Consider the following 16875-nt stretch of genomic DNA (forward strand, 5'->3'; position numbering starts at 1 on the left):
AAAGAATAATTTTATCCAAAGATTTTGGAAAAGAGTTAATAACAAAAGTTCACAAGTTTTATGGTCATATTTGTGCTGGTAAAGTAACAAAAAAAATTAGAAATTTTTACTACATTAAGAATATAGATTCACTAGCAAAGGATATCTGTCAAAAATGCGAGATCTGCTGTAAAAATAAAACAAGAATCGGTCCAAAATATGGTCTTCTGTCACAATTGGGTCCAGCAAAAGAACCTTTTCAGATAATGTCCTTAGATACAATAGGAGGATTTGGTGGCAATCGTTCGACAAAAAAATACCTTCACTTACTTGTAGATCACTTCACCAGATATGCGTTTGCAGTTACTTCTAAAAATCAGACCACAGATGATTTCATAAAATTAATCGCCAAAATTCAAGATAAACACCCCATAAAAACATTATTAACAGATCAGTATCCAGGAATTAATTCCAAAATATTTAGAAATCATATGAAACATTTAAATATTCAATTAATTTTTACAGCAGTAGACTGTCCATTCTCGAATGGATTAAATGAAAGACTTAATCAGACATTAGTTAACAGAATAAGATGCAAACAAAATGAAACTAGAATTCGAGCATGGACAAAAATAGCTGAAGAATGTATAGAGGAATACAATAAAACAGATCATTCTGTAACCGGATATAGCCCAGAATATTTGCTTTTTGGAAAAGCAGATCCGATTGTTCCCGAGGAACTGTGTGAGACAACAAATGTATCAAAAGATAAAGAAATAGCCTATAAAAATTCGGTACGACATCATGAATATAATAAAAAACTGTATGACAAAAATAGAAAATCCTATGAATTCAAAGAGGGAGATTGGGCATATGTAGAAAATAAATCAAAACTAAATAGAAAAAAACTTGACGAAGTAAGAGTAGGTCCATTTCAAATAAAAAAACAAATTTCAAATACATTATATGAAGTAGATATTGGATACAAAAAGAATGATATGAATTATTTCCATATTTCAAAATTGATGCCTTGTGATAAACCATATACTTAGATGGTTTATCATACCTTTTTGGTAGGGGGATGTAAAAGTAAACCTATGTTTATTTTAAGTGAAACAGCAGGGCTTAGTTATTTTTAGTTATTTAAAGTTTTTGGTTGTATGACTGTTTAAGTTTTATTGACATTGACATATTGTAAATTGTATGGTACAATTGTCAAATTACTTAATGGCGTAAGAAATAGCATTGTTCTTTTCATAATAAACTCTTTTTAGACGAATTCAAACTGCTATCTCTTCACATGAATAAGGGTATGATATTACACTTATATATATATATATATATATATATATATATATATATATATATATATATATATATATATATATATATATATATAAAGGTAAGGAGTACAATCTATGGATATATCCATTTTCGTTATGAAGTGATTTGATCAAAGGTGTTAAAAAATTGTTCCAAATTATATGTTGAAAACGATTGTTATTAAAAGAAGGATATGATAGTGATAATAAATAATAAACCAATGTAAACAACGCATTTTATTATTAAATCTAACATTATTTATAATTATTATCTTAGTGTTAAAATTAATAACAACAAAAATAACGTTTAAGGTGCTTCCTTCTCTGTATTCGAACTACTGCCGTTTTCAGTTTTTGTTAGAGCAACATCTTCAATATGTTGTACTGTCCTGTTTCTTCCGAAACATTTTTTAATTTCTTCACTAAACGCCTTACTATAAGGTTGTTTAACTTTCTTGCTTATTTTGTAGACATGCACAACAAACTCTAACAGCGATGTGACTAGAGCTATTGCAATTCCCGCAAATGTTATAGCTATCAATCCGTTTATGTGATCTACTGATTTTGGAGCAATCTCGGAGGAACCGTCAACCTAAAAGACATTTATTATATTTTTAAATACAATTAAAACTTGTATCGCAAGATAAGGTTGTAATTATTAAGATCTCGAATTACACATTTGGGTCTGGGCCAGCTTGATTCTGGCCTACTCCCACATAACAGCGACATTGTAACGCTAATACTGCATTTTCAAAAAGATGGATGGGTACTATCGGACTCGCCGATGGCCTTCAGAATCATCTGTTTGTAACCATTATATTTTTTAAAATGGAGTTTTAAAAGGAGATATTTATAATGAAGAACCGACAGATGTAGACTATTTAAACACTAAAATGAGAAAAACGTGGTACTCAAATTACGCTAAACATGATACCGACATGCGGCATGTACTCGTGAACTGCTGAAACGGTTCGATGTTTTACTGAAGCCAAAAAAGATCATTTTGAACACCACGTACAAAAATATTTCATATTTTGAATGTTATTGGCTATTGTTAAAAATAAGCAATACATTTAGCATGTTTACAATAATATAACTCCGCCACGGCTGGTTCCCAGCCTGGTTTGAAAATAAAGGGTTGAGAAGAAAATGGCCTGTAAGGTCGTAAAAGGGTGCTCAGGATATTCTTCGTCTTCCCACATTTCGCTTTTCTCGGATTTTGCTTGCATAATAAGTTGTAATAATGCGTATTTTTGCCCTCTCATCACATGTCCTAAGTACTCAATTTTTCGTCTTTTGATAGTTAATATTATTTCTGCCTTATTTCCTATCCTTCTAGTTACTTCCACGTTTGACATTCTTTGAATCCATGATATTCGCAGGATTCTTCTGTAACACCAAAATTCAAAGGCGGCCAGCTTATTCAGATGGACTTGTTTTAGTGTCTTCGCCTCCAAGCCATAAAGAAGAGTAGAGAACACGTAATATCGAAGCATTCCCAGGCGTAGTTCTAACCTTATATCCCGACAACAAAGAAACTTTTTAAGTTTAATGAATGATGAACGTGCTATTTCAATGCGTGTCTTAATTTCTTTGGTTTGGTCTACATCTGATGTTATCCATGTTCCTAAGTATTTATAGTTATTAATACTCTCAACTGCAGTATCTTCAATACTCAATTGGATATTTGCATGTGCAGATTTAGTCAAGATCATGCATTTAGGTTTCTTTAAATTTATCTTCAGTCCGTACTCACGACAGCGTTCATGAAGGCGTTGCATTACGTTCTGTAAATCATTGTTGTTATCCTTTATTATTACTGTATCGTCTGCAAAACGTAAGTTATTCAAAACTTCTCCATTGATTTTTTTTTAAAAGGGTGGACTAATGTCAAAATACTTAGAAAAGGTCCCTAAACTGACCAACTCTCAGCTCTCCCAGCATATCCTAGTCCAGAATGGAATGGGCGAAAGCGAGTATCCTCTGCGTCCAAACTGGTTCGTCCCGACTAAGGAGAGAACGCCCCTACAGAAATCTTTCTGGTCCTTCTAGTTGGAGGTTGGAGTATTAGGATAACTACTCTGTACTCAGAAAAATAAAAAGTAAATGTTAAAAACCCTACAATCCTCGGAACAAACGGAAAAAACGAAGACGACACAAGCTAAGAAAAAGGTAAATGATTTTGGTACATGGAATATCCAAAATACAAAACTACAAAATAAATTAAGTAGTATCCGAAATTGAGAAAATTAAAAGTAGTTTAGTGATTCTAACCATTTCTATAGTAGCATGACAAAAGATAAGAGAGTCCAACAAGGGCTATCAATAATGATTAATAAGGGTTTGAGAAAGCACAGCATATCATGGAAGGCATTCATTTTCAGATTTATAAAAGTTAACATATCTATTCACAATCAAAAAATAATAAATCTAGGAGTTTACGAATTTAAAGATGACGCCACCATTGCTATAATAGATGAATTCTACCCACAATTAAATGATACAATTATTAGACTATTTGAAACAAAATTAGCCTATACTAGCCAGACAAAAAAACAAAGAAAACGATATTGTAGGAATATAAAAAAGTACAAGCAAAAGTCAGGAAAAAATAACAGAACAAGGACTAAAGTTGGCAAAATAATTGCAATACGATTAATATAATTACTATTTTAATGGGAATCAGCCACAATTAAAGTTTAAAATAAGTGTATTGATGGTTCAATTTCAATTTTCAATTTTGAAAAGAATCTATGAAATGGAAATTGAAACGTCAAGAAACTTATCTGAAACACTAATTGTGGCTTATTTCCATTAAAATAGTAATTGCTTTCAGATGTCATAATAAAATAGCTTCAGAACAACATTAAGGTTATTATATACATTGGTGACAGAAAAATGAAAAAAATAATTCGAATATCTACTGCAACCTGATACTGATATAAATGCCGATACAAAAGGCACAAATGTAGTGGCATCCCCAATGAGGATACGGAAATCGAAATTAGTAGATTTGCAAGAATTTAAAGAACGAAAAGGCCCCTGGCCCTGGTGGAATACCTTTCGACTTAATAAAATATGGAAGGCGCTAGTCTACCTATTGACACAATTAATTCAGAACTGTATTAACAGATCTGATGCGCTGGCAGAATCTTAGAAATAATTCATATATTTAGTATTATTCTAGTATATGGAATAATACTAAAAAAATAATCTAAATTTAGTACAAAGATATAGCACCACAAGAGTAAGCTAGTTTTAAAATCAGAAGATCGACTTTTTAAAGCTCTTTAAAATATACTTTGGACAGGCATTAAAGGTATTAAAAAAATGTAAAGGAATGGACACTCCAATAAGCAACAATAAAACCCTATATACACTGAGCTTCGCAGACGATCAGATAGTGATGGAAGAGGACAAGGAAACAAAGTAAACGGAATAGGTCACACAATTATAGACTAACAAAAAATCGGTTAAATTGAAACACCCAATATATCACTCACTCCAAATCATTATTATAAGTTCAAAAGATACGAGGGGGAAGGCACTTTCGGCTATATAAACTTGCGTGCATAGAAATCGGCCCACTGTAAACTTTTGACTTTAACTATATTTTTTTCAAAAAATATTCATCAGATCACAAAAACAAATATACTGTTTGAAAGACAATTTAATATGCTTTAATGTGAGTATAAATTTATGAAAACTTACTTCGGCTTCCTATGTTTAACATAGTGAAATGACTTCATTAAGCAAATTAAGCTTTTTTATTATTAACATAAATAGGGTTATTGACAATTTAAAACTTAACACTTAATTTTTTAATAATGGGTATGACCTCCTCTTGCCCTAATAACATCTCTCATACGATTAGGCATAGATCTAATCAAGTTTGCTTTTGTTGCTTGTGGGATGTTAAGCCACTCTTCTGCTGCTGCAAGAATAAGCTCTGGGATCGAGTCTGGGGTATGAAGTCTAGCTCGAATTCTTCGTTTTAGCTCATCCCGTAAATGTTTAATCGGATTTAGGTCAGGACTATTTACTGGCCAGTCTATAACCTGAAAACCGACTTCTGCAATGTAATCTTGCACGATTCTTGCGGTGTGTGCCCTTGCATTGTCATGCATAAAGATGAATTCGTCTCCAATGTAGTCGACGTAAGGTACCACATGAATTGCTAAAATCTCCTCGATATATCTGGCAGCCGTTAAACCTCTTCTTCCGTGAACACGGTCGTCCCTACGAATGAACTCAAGATCGGTTCGTGCTCCTATAGAAATTGCACCCTAGATTATGCAGGAACCACCCCCATAAGCACTCCACTCTTCAAAGCAGCATTCTGCAAATCTCTCTCCTGGTCTCCAGTACACTTTCCTTCTTCGGTCGCTACCATAGAGGCATATTTTGGTCTCATCTGAGAACAGAACAGATCCCCATTGTTCCAACGTCCAATTCCGATGACCCTGTGCAAAACGCAGGCGTGCTTGCCGATGAGCTGGAGTAAGTTTTGGACCAATCGCAGGTGTTTTAGGGGTCAGGTTATTTTCCCGCAGTCTTCGTCTTACTGCCCACTGACTAACAGCCACTCTTCGCACCTCACGGAGCTGTCGTTGCACCTGAACGGCATTAAGGTGACGATTTCTTAATGTTGTTGACACAATAAAGTGGTCATCACGAGCGATTATAAATCGCCGTATGCCTGTTCCAGTCGCCTATGAAAGGATCCAGTCTCCTCATAACGTTGGCACACTCTTCGAACCGCTGCGCGTGTCATATCCAATTGTCTAGCAACAGCTCGCTGACTAAGTCCATTTTCGATTAGAGCAATAATTTGGGCGGCTTTTGTGGTGTAGTATGCATTAAACTAACACATTTGAACACTGCTGAGATTATGAAAAACGAATAATATGCAAATTTCACTTGCAAAGGCAATACTTTTACAATTAGACAAATTTGTTATTTTCGTGACGATCACCACATAAACACGTTTCATTTGTTTACCGGTTACTACGCATGTAAACGATAAGCCTTCTTGATAAATTTATACTCACATTAAAGCATATTAAATTGTCTTTCAAACAGTATATTTGTTTTTGTGATCTGATGAATATTTCTTGAATAAAATATAGTTAAAGTCAAAAGTTTACAGTGGGCCGATTTCTATGCGCGCAAGTGTATATTCTAGGCACAAAAACATTCGTGAATGGATCTAGATATCAATTGCAGGACAACTATTCCATGTGACAGAAGATCGAGAAGCCTTCGTAATGGTGATCGCCAAGGTCAAAAACAAAATATTTTAAAAATTCTTACTACTTTACTTACATCACATACTTCTCCTGCATATTTTTCTTCCCACCATTTTCTTTTAATTCGTTGCAATTCTCCATTTGATTGTAATTTTATGATTGCTTTATTTAGAGGAGCTAAAAGTGGAGATCCTAAAAAGAATATATAATTTGCAAACAAATGTTTTGTCAAAAAATAGAAAAGCAAATTTTTATTATTAGTTTAGATCACTTTAAGCAAAATTTTTTCTAAGTGCTATAACTTTGAAAATGCTGTATATATTTGTTTATTCTTTCGTATAGGATAAATATGTTTTTAATAATATTTTGATACAATATTAAATCTTTTATCATTTATTGTAGTATTTTTATTCGCACGCAAACAATGTTTGTCGTGTGCTCTTGGTGCTCTTATTTATATAGAAAATGTTGAATAAAACATATCTATATTTACAAATAAAAAGTTTTTTTGGCTAAGTTCAAGATCTATTTAGCCAACTGATTGATTTTCCAAGGAAAAACAATTTAATATTTCCATACTGTTGTATTATTTTTTTATCCCAAATGAATATTGTAAAAAATGTTTTTACTTTGGTCACCTTTGGCCATTTCACTGATGCATAAGTAGTTGTTAATTTTACCATTAACGTAACCACCGTCCTCTTGATTATTTGTTTTATCAGTTGATTAACATTTAAGCTTAGGGAATCCAATCCTCCAAAAAAAACCCCGTTTTTAGTAAATTTCACGATTTTTGATTTCTGGGACTTTAGTCAGGGACTATTTCATTCTATTAGTTTTGCTGGAGTAGAACGGCATAGCAAAATGTATAAATGCAAACTGTGTTTCTGACACTGCTTCGCTTCAATATTTTATAATTTTTCTCAAGCTTAGGAAGTTTTTTACCACAACTACGCTATTTTAATATAGATATGGAAGTATAGTTTGTTTAGAATGTTTTAACCTATTTTAAGCTTGTAAATATAAATATTTTTAATACATAGATCGGTTTAAAACGTCTTCTCCTACGTCTTCCGATGCCCAGTTGCCACTCCTCTCGATTCATCCATAAGTTTTCTTCTATATCTCTCTCTTTCATTTCTCTATTGATGCCTTCTCTCCAACTAAGGCGAGGTCTTCCTCTGTTTTTTTTTACCGTGAGGGGTCCAAATTAAGACTTGTTATGGGAGACGTTCTTCAGAAATTATCTGTACATGACCGTACCATCTGAATTGTTGGGTACCAATATCGTCTACTATTGTATGTTTTACTTTCACAATTTCTCCTATTCTGTTGTTCGTTACTTTTTCTAGTCTAGATTTTCCAGTTGAACATCTCCAAAAATCCATTTCTGGATATTCTTTATTTGCTTTTTGCTTTATTAATGATTGTGTTATATATATATTGTGCTTGTTATTATTAGAGATTGATTGATCCCAAAGGATACTATCGAGAAGGGAAATTGCTTTTCTTGCTTGGTTGTTTTTCTCTTCAATTGTGTTGTCTACTGTGCCTTCTTTTGTGATGATCATACCTAACTATTTATATGTGTTGCAATGTTTGACAAATTCTCCATCTTCCAATATGAGGTCCTGTTGTTTCCCTCCGATACACATATACTCGGTTATTTGGATATCGATGTCAAGTCCCCATTTTTTATACTCCTCGATTAATTTTCGAGTCATATACTCAATATCTTCATAATCTTGTGCTATCCACTAGTTGATCATCTGCAAATGACAAAGTGTATATGCTATTGTTGTTAATCGGTATTCCTATATTTCTACATTTGCGGTTCTACAGTTTTAGAGCTTGTTCTAGATAAATTTTAAATAATGTCGGGGAGAGACAGCAGCTGTGCTTAAAGCCTTTATTCATTTGGAATCCATTTGACAGATTATCTCCTACGTAAAGGTAACCTTTATCTTTGAGTTAGCATTAGCGTACAGTTCCTTCGTCGCATTTATTAAATTCATGCTTATGTTTGTTTTCTCTCTCTCTCTCTCTCTCTCTCTATATATATATATATATACATATATATATATATATATATATATATATATATATATATATATATATATATATATCTATTATTTATTCCTAAATAAAATATTACACTTTTTATTCTCATTTAAAAAATATTGACAATTGACTACTACCATTCTATTTTGCCATATCATTAAATTTTTAGTTTGGTATAAAATATGTAGATATGATTGGTGAGTTTAAACTTGATAGACTAGGGAGAATTCAATATAAGGAGAGGACTCTTTAAAAAACAAAAAAATGAGATATATGGCAAAAATATTGAAAATAAAACCAACACAACTAGTTTAACTCTGTGAACTTACACTGATTACAATGAAATAACTGCTTTGTATTGCTTTTACCTTTTTTAACAGCTATTCCAAAACCTTTCTGGTCAAGTTCACTACCATATTTGGATAAATTGCAATGTCTCCTTATGGTATACTCAATTGTAGCCGATTCCATAAAAAAGGCATAATCACCATCAAGTACTCTAGATATTCCATCTGCAGTTGATGGTACCATATCTTCTGGGTGATCATCCATGTATTTGGCCACTTGCTGATAGTAGACATTTTTAGAACTCTACAAAATGAAAATCAAAAAACATTATTTAAAAGTTATATTAACCTTAATAAAATAACACAAATATTCTGTGATTATTTCACCAACCTTTTTTGTATTTCAAGATCTCTCAATTTGGTAAATATGTGCACTTTCATGCAATAACTTTTATAAACTTTTTTTTTTGTCAAGAGAAGAAGTACTATATGAATCAATGCATGAGTTTGGTATACCAGAAAAATTTATTTGATTAATAAGAATGGCAATGTCTAACTTAAAAGCCAGTGTTAGGAAGCAGGGAGAAAATTCTAAAACCTTTGAGATAAAGGATATACAGTGGTGTTAAAAAGTCCTGCATCACCTAAGCGCCTTATAGTTTTTGAGGTTTAACACAAGTTTTTTGTATATTTTCGCTAATTCATTTTAAGTTTGTGCTTGTAATTAGCATGATCGGTATACTTACTAATCTGTTTTTAATTACTAGCTTAAAATTCTACAGAAAAGAATAAAATAATTTGATTGACGGGATTTCCCATAATCCGAGAAAATTATGAGGTGATTATTAAGTCGTTAAAGTACTAATAAATTGAATCTTAAGACAAATTTGCCACATATTTTGACTATATAAACAGTGTAGTTACCCTAACACATTTATTCGCTCTTTGATTTTTGATTAAAAGGTCACAATGTCATGCTAGACCAAACAAACTAAATTATCGGACGAAAAGCGTTTTGAAATTATGCTGCACCATAAAAACGACAAATCTAGTCGCGAAATAGCATTCGCAGTAAACTGTAAAGGAAACTTCTGTTCGGGATGACTCTGCGTTAAGAAGAGCAAGCCTTAATTCCCCCAATTGGCGAAGCTGTGATCTGAATCTACAGGTGTAAGTAAGTGCACTTCCACTGTGAGAAAAAGACTGCTTAGTTTTGGACTTAGAGGATGTAAGGCACGGAAAAAACCACTGCTTTCAGAAAAGCAAAGATTGCACCGTTTGAAATGGGCCAAGTAACATCGAATGTAGATGTCCCATAGTGTTTTGCCATCAATTTTTTTTTAATATTTTCACCTCTGCTGTTTCTACCATCTTTTTTGTCCTCTCCGTGTCAGGTCGTGTTTCTGCCGCGTATGTCATTATTGGTTTGAGGACTATTTTGTAAATTCTGTCCTGATATTTTTATTTCTCCACATTGTTTAATTTAGGCAGCCTGCGGCTCTGTTTGCTCTATTTACTTAATCTTTCACTTCAGTTTCGAGCTTTCCGTAGCTAGATAATGTGATGCCTAGATATTTAAACTCCATCACTTGGTTTATTATCTGATATTTCATCTCCAATTTACATCTTAGTAAATTACTGTTGCAACCATGCATTTTGTCTCTGTTGGAGAAATTAACATGTTGAATTTTTTGGCGTTTATATTAAATTGGTGCAACATACGTTGTAAATCGTCTTCACTTTGAGAGAGTAGTATTGCGTCGTCTGCATAGCAGATTATTTTAAGTTTTTCTCCCATTTGGTATCCTTTTTTAGTTCTTACTTTTTTTTATTACTTCAGCTATAAACAGGTTAAACAATAGAGGACTTAGGGAATCTCCCTGTCTTATCCCATTGCCAGCTTCAATAGGGTCGGTTAGTTCTTCTTTCACTTTTACTTTTATTGTGTTGTTTTCCTAGATATTTTAGATCGTTTTGATTATTCCTAGAGGTATCTCTCTTGCGTACAATAAGTGGATAACGTCCTTTATTTGACCCGGCCAAATGCCTTCTTAAAGTACAAGAAACATAGATATGCCGGTTTGTTGTATTCCAATGAATTATCTTGCACTTGTCTCATTAAAAATAATGTAGTGTCGGTGCATGATCTTCGCGACCTAAAACCTTGTTGTTTTTCTGCCAGTGTTATAATTTCATTCAGTTTATTTGTTATCACTTTGGTTGTTAATTTTAGTGTCGTTTTTAATAAATTAATTCCTCTGTTATTTTCCAATTTAAATTAGATTTTCAAATTTTCTTTACATTTGTGTTTTAAGGAATACAGAAAATTGGAAATAACAAGTAGGTTTAAAAAAATAATATTTTTCCCAAACTAAATAATTAGCACTCAGTACAGTAATTTCAAATTTTAAAAAATATATTTAAAACGTTACTTACTTTAAAAAATCCCTCTGTGGTTCCTCCTTTTAAAGCACCAAACGCAATATCATTTTTTTCGGCATATTCCAGAAGTTCTTCGACATTACTAAACAATTCTTCTTGTTCGACAATTGCGTTTCTCGAAAGTGAAAATGATATGTAGTTAGCTACTAAAACGAAGCAAAACAACCACCAAGTTGCCGAGATAATCCTTGCTGACACCGAACTGGAATTAAAAAGAAATAATATACGAATATGGGAAAATAACAAAAGCAGTATATATCTATAACATCTTTAAAGTAAGACTAGTGGATTTTAAACCGTGTCAAGATATATCGTAACGCGACAAATTGACAACTCCACAAAAATGGTAACGGACAATTCGTAACGCCAAAAAGGTACGCCATGCTCTTAAATTGTCCCGAACCCGACTCAAATATAACTCGACGAATAAACCGAAGCCACCGGGACGACCAGGTGCCAGTCAATTTAGTGTGACACTAAATAGAATATTTGATAAACTTAGATATGATTGTATGGACAATTTAGTTGGTTGGCTGTATTAAATAATATTAAATAAATAATAAAAGAAGACGGTGTGCCGGCAAAGGTTGTAGTTCTCTAGGGCATACAGAGTGTATAAAATATAATGTTGGACTTTCTATAGAATGTTTCTGTATTTTTCAAACAATGCAAATAGTAATCTCATATTTTTAAGCTTTTAAGAAAATTAAACTAAATATTTAAACATACGCTATTATTCCCAATTCCCTTTTACTCAGTGTTACCATATGGCCACGGTCTGTAACTACCAAACCAAAACAGTTGGTTAGTTATTTTTAGCTAATTTAATCGTTTTATTACCTTCTTATATGGGTTTTAACGAAATTTTTTAATACATCAGAAAAAATAAATATTCGGAAAGAAATTGGTTTTAAATACTATTTCAAATATTGTATACGTTATAACTTGATATATACTTACTTAACTTTGACATTTGTAGCTTGTCTGAACACACCTGAAGACACAAACCACAAAGAGTTTAGGAAGGTCAGATCGTTCTCTAAATATTTTTTACTTTCCCGGCAGGTTTCAGCTCTTTGCCATTCACTTGGTGACAACCTTCCGATTAAAAATAGGGAACATACTATTATGATATATGATATTGCCAAGATTTGCCAAAATTTAATAGCAAACGGTTGAGCAAAGTAGAAGAAACTAGGTGGAACTGCATTCGCCTCTCGAAATAATATACTTATGCCTAAAAAATAATACATAAACGTTTAATAATCGTAATATTTATGTTTTTTAATATATATTACTATATTGTTGACAATGTATGTATGTTAATAATGTATGTGCGAGTACTTATATTTTCTTCGTTAGGTGCCGTGTCCGTATTCAGACGTTGGACGTCATCATGTTTACAATTTCCTGAAACATTTTTCTATCGGTTGCTGCCCGCAATCATTCTTCTACTGTGACACCACATCACTATCTAATATTACACAGCCAGGAAAGTTTCTTTTGACCAATCCATCTCTTTCCCTCCACTTTTCCTTGTATTATAAGGCGAAGAAGATGGTAATTAGGTTTTCTAATTATGGCCAAAGTATTTTGTTTTTCTCCTCTTTAAGATGTTTATAAGCAGTCTGAATTCATTATTTTATCTTTAAGAACCAATATAACAAAATTTAAGTTAGATGGAGACTTATTGAGCCCTATACTCTTCAATTTAAAAATGGATGAAATCATGAAAAGCGTTAACAAAGGAACAGGATACAAGATAGGAAACAAAGAAATAAAAATATTCTGTTACACAGACGTTACAATATTGATAGCCCAAGATGAAGATAGTATGCAAAGACTGATCCACAGATTTAACAGTAATCAGCAAAGAATCAACCAGATGTAAAATAGAAATTGATGGCATCAGTATTGAACAAGTAATGGAAATAAACTACCTTGCATCTACACTTTTCAGCTATGGAGACCTAAACAAACAAGTGAGAGATCAAGTACAAAAAACATATATATTGGCAGGATGCCTTAATAACACTATATGGCAAAAGAAACACATTATAACTAAGATGAAGTCAAGAATTATAGTCAGGCCATGGAGATGGAGTGTATTAGTTTCTACATTATGAGATGGTGTACACTCTCTTCTTCTTGCTATAGCATGCTGGACGAGCTATACTGCCTGTAGTCAGTACCCCGATGTATGAGCGGGAACACAAGGTGTACTAATACTCATACTCTCATGAAGCGCATCTGGCACTGCATGAGAACCTTCACATTTTACTCTCCTTCAACTAGTCTTGAGTAAAATGTCTTTTATCTTTCCTATCGGCCTCTCTTGGCCAAGTCTTGTTTTTCCGACCCCGATTGGCTATTAGGTTTTCGAGGGCGGACGGGTCATTATTCTCTTTCCTTACTCTAAACTATTTTCTACCACGCAGAAGGAAGTGGGGCCCCACTGCGTTACTTTGCCCCAAGAACTATTATGAAAGATGACCTCTAAACATATCAGTATGCCGAGCGATCCAACCAGCAATTGGCGCCAATCAGCGTCCGGGGCTGATGGTGTGAAATGGGCTACCGGCCATGATGTTGTGAGAAACCAGGCACGCCATGGAAACTCTGAGTCTGGAATAAACATAAAAATATGGAGCACCCTCAAAATTGGTACGTGGAATGTTCGAGGATTGCTGGAACCCGGAAAATTGGATGTAGTGGAAAACGAAATACACAATTATGCCATTGTAGGTCTATCTGAAACCCACTGTAAGGATAAAGGACATTATACGTCAAAAAATGGCAATGATATTTATTTCTCCGGCAATGATAAACAATCTCGGAATGGCGTGGCAGTGATAGTAAATAATGCCATTAAAACCTCCGTAAAAGAATACATAACCGTCAGCGATCGGATAATTGTTGTCAGAATGAATGCCAGTCCAGTTAATCTTAATGTAGTACAAATATATGCCCCAACAAGCGAAGCTCACGATGAAGAGATCGAAACATTTTATAGTACGTTGGAGTAGACGCTTAGGAAGCTTTCAAATAGAGAAATCATAGCAGTCGTAGGCGATTTCAACGCTAAAATTGGTGTAACTACAGAAGACCATTACTTGCGAGAGACCGTCGGATTATATGGACTTGGCCAAAGAAATGACAGAGGAGAACGCTTGCTACACTTTTGTATAGACAACAACCTGTTTGTTACTAATACAGGCTTTCAACATTACCCAAGACGACTATACACTTGGATATCACCAGGAAATAGATACAGAAATCAGATAGATTTTATACTGGTAAAAACCCGTTGGAGGAGCGCTGTTAAGGATGTTAAAACCTATCCAGGAAAAGATTGTAATAGCGACCATCAATTTTTATCAGCTGAATTCCGCATAAAGTTAAGAAACAGTCCAAAAACAGGAAATACAACAACTAAATGGCATCTAAGATATAACGATCCGTACAAAAAAGCCGCAACGCAAAAGCTATGTGACCTCAAACAATCATTAAATCCAGAAGAGTCCTCAAATAGCATATAGACAAAAACAAAATCCATATTGCATATTGCTGCGAAAAACATTAAGAGTGATAGAGAAGAAAGAAGAAAACAATGGATAACAGACTCCACGTGGACTAAAATACAGGAGAGGAAGTGCTTAAAAGCCACAGGACTGAACAGTGAAAGTGATAAAGAGGCCTATAAAGCACTGAACGGTCAAATAAAACGACTCTGCAAAAAGGACAAGAACACACACTTGAACAAAATCTGCATGGAAATAGAAGGGCATAAAACCAAAACTGAGACCAGAGACATGTTTAAAAAAATAAAGCAGATAACGCGTTCCTTTACACCAAACTACCTTGCTATCAAAGATGATAACGGAACTCTACTCACTTCTAAAAAAGATATTTTACACAGATGGAAAGAATACTGTGGACGACTGATGATGGAGGAAAGCACAGACGCCCCATCACAACAAGAAGATGCCAGTTTGGTGACGGAACCTGACGTACTCAAAAGTGAAGTTGAAGCAGCAATTATGAGGCAAAAAAGTCAGAAAGCTGCCAGTCCAGATAACATACCTATTGAAATAATTTGGGCCCTAGATGACGTTGGAGTGGATATAATACATCAAATTTGTCAAAGAGTGTGGGGGACAGGTAAATGGCCTGAGGACTGGACACAATCACTATATATTCCCATACATAAAAAGGGAGCTAAAGATTTATGTAGTAACTATCGAACAATTGCTCTAATTGCGCATTGCAGTAAGATACTCTTACACATAATTCTCGAGAGGATAAAGCCCTTTTTACTACCTAACATTGCGGAGGAACAAGCAGGTTTCGTTCCCGGACGTGGTACTAGAGAACAAATTTTAAACGTACGGCAGATTGTAGAAAAATTCAGAGAATTTAACATCACAACATATTTGTGCTTCATAGATTATAGTAAAGCTTTCGATTTGGTCAACTGGAGTAAAATGTGGCAGGTTTTGTCTGAAATGGGAGTCCCCAATCATCTGATACTGCTAATTAAAAGCCTGTACAATAACAATTATGCCAGAGTTAGAATAAATGGGGAACTAACCGATAGTTTCAGGGTCACAAAGGGCGTGAGACAAGGCTGCATACTAAGCCCAATTCTATTTAACATCTATGGTGAATGGATAATGCGGAAAGCTACTGAGGGCTGGAACAGTGGCATCACCATTGGCGGGAAGAAGATTTGCAACTTGAGATATGCAGATGATACTACTATCCTCGCTAGTTCTGAAGCTGAATTGATTCACCTGCTACAACGGATAGAAGACGTAAGCTTAACGATGGGTCTTAAAATAAACAGAGATAAAACGAGAATCATGATAATTGACAGAGCTAACAACAATCAAAATCATTTGGTCGTGATAAACAATATCGCTGTTGTAGATTAATTTGTGTACCTTTGCTCATTAATAACCAACAAAGGAGGCTGTACTGAAGAAATAAAGCGGCGGTCAGCAATCGCAAAAAGCGCTATGGCAAAATTAACAAAAATTTGGAAAAGCCATGAAATAACTACCGATACAAAAATGAGACTAGTAAGAAGTCTAGTTTTTCCAGTTTTTACTTATGCATCGGAATGCTGGACCCTTACTGAGAAAGACAAAAAGAACATAGATATATTTGAGATGTACTGCTGGAGACGAATGCTGAGAATACCATGGGTGGCCCGAAGAACAAATGAATCCATACTGGACCAGCTAAACATAAAGAAAAGACTAAGAACACAAATATCAGAACAAATAATAAGCTATTTTGGACATGTCCTTCGAAGAAATGGTCTTGAAAAACTTACCATCCAGGGAAAAGTAGAAGGCAAAAGAAATAGAGGTAGATCTCCCACACGATACACGGACCATATTGTTGCTACCATTGGCGCTCCATTGTCAGAATGTGCTAGAATGGCAGAAGATAGAAAAACGTGGAGGAACATTGGAAAATTTAGTTAATAGCTTCATGATATCACGATACCTGCATCAGGTTAACGACTAA

General features: G+C 34.0%; 1 protein-coding gene across 1 annotated transcript in view; it reads right to left on the bottom strand.

Moving 5' to 3' along the window:
* Window positions 1-1525: 1525 nt before the first annotated feature.
* Window positions 1526-16875, bottom strand: part of LOC140437366 (glutamate receptor ionotropic, kainate 3-like) — a 62842-nt gene continuing 47492 nt past the window's right edge. Inside the window, exons 9-13 of the mRNA XM_072526855.1 lie at window positions 12301-12577; window positions 11335-11542; window positions 8980-9202; window positions 6627-6742; window positions 1526-1893 (exon numbers count right to left, since the gene is read on the bottom strand). Of these exons, the coding sequence (XP_072382956.1) occupies window positions 1609-1893; window positions 6627-6742; window positions 8980-9202; window positions 11335-11542; window positions 12301-12577 (1109 nt within the window). The 3' untranslated portion in view covers window positions 1526-1608. The remainder of the gene's footprint in view (window positions 1894-6626; window positions 6743-8979; window positions 9203-11334; window positions 11543-12300; window positions 12578-16875) is intronic.

This window comes from Diabrotica undecimpunctata, chromosome 3, assembly GCF_040954645.1.
Source record: "Diabrotica undecimpunctata isolate CICGRU chromosome 3, icDiaUnde3, whole genome shotgun sequence".
Lineage (NCBI taxonomy): Eukaryota > Metazoa > Arthropoda > Insecta > Coleoptera > Chrysomelidae > Diabrotica > Diabrotica undecimpunctata.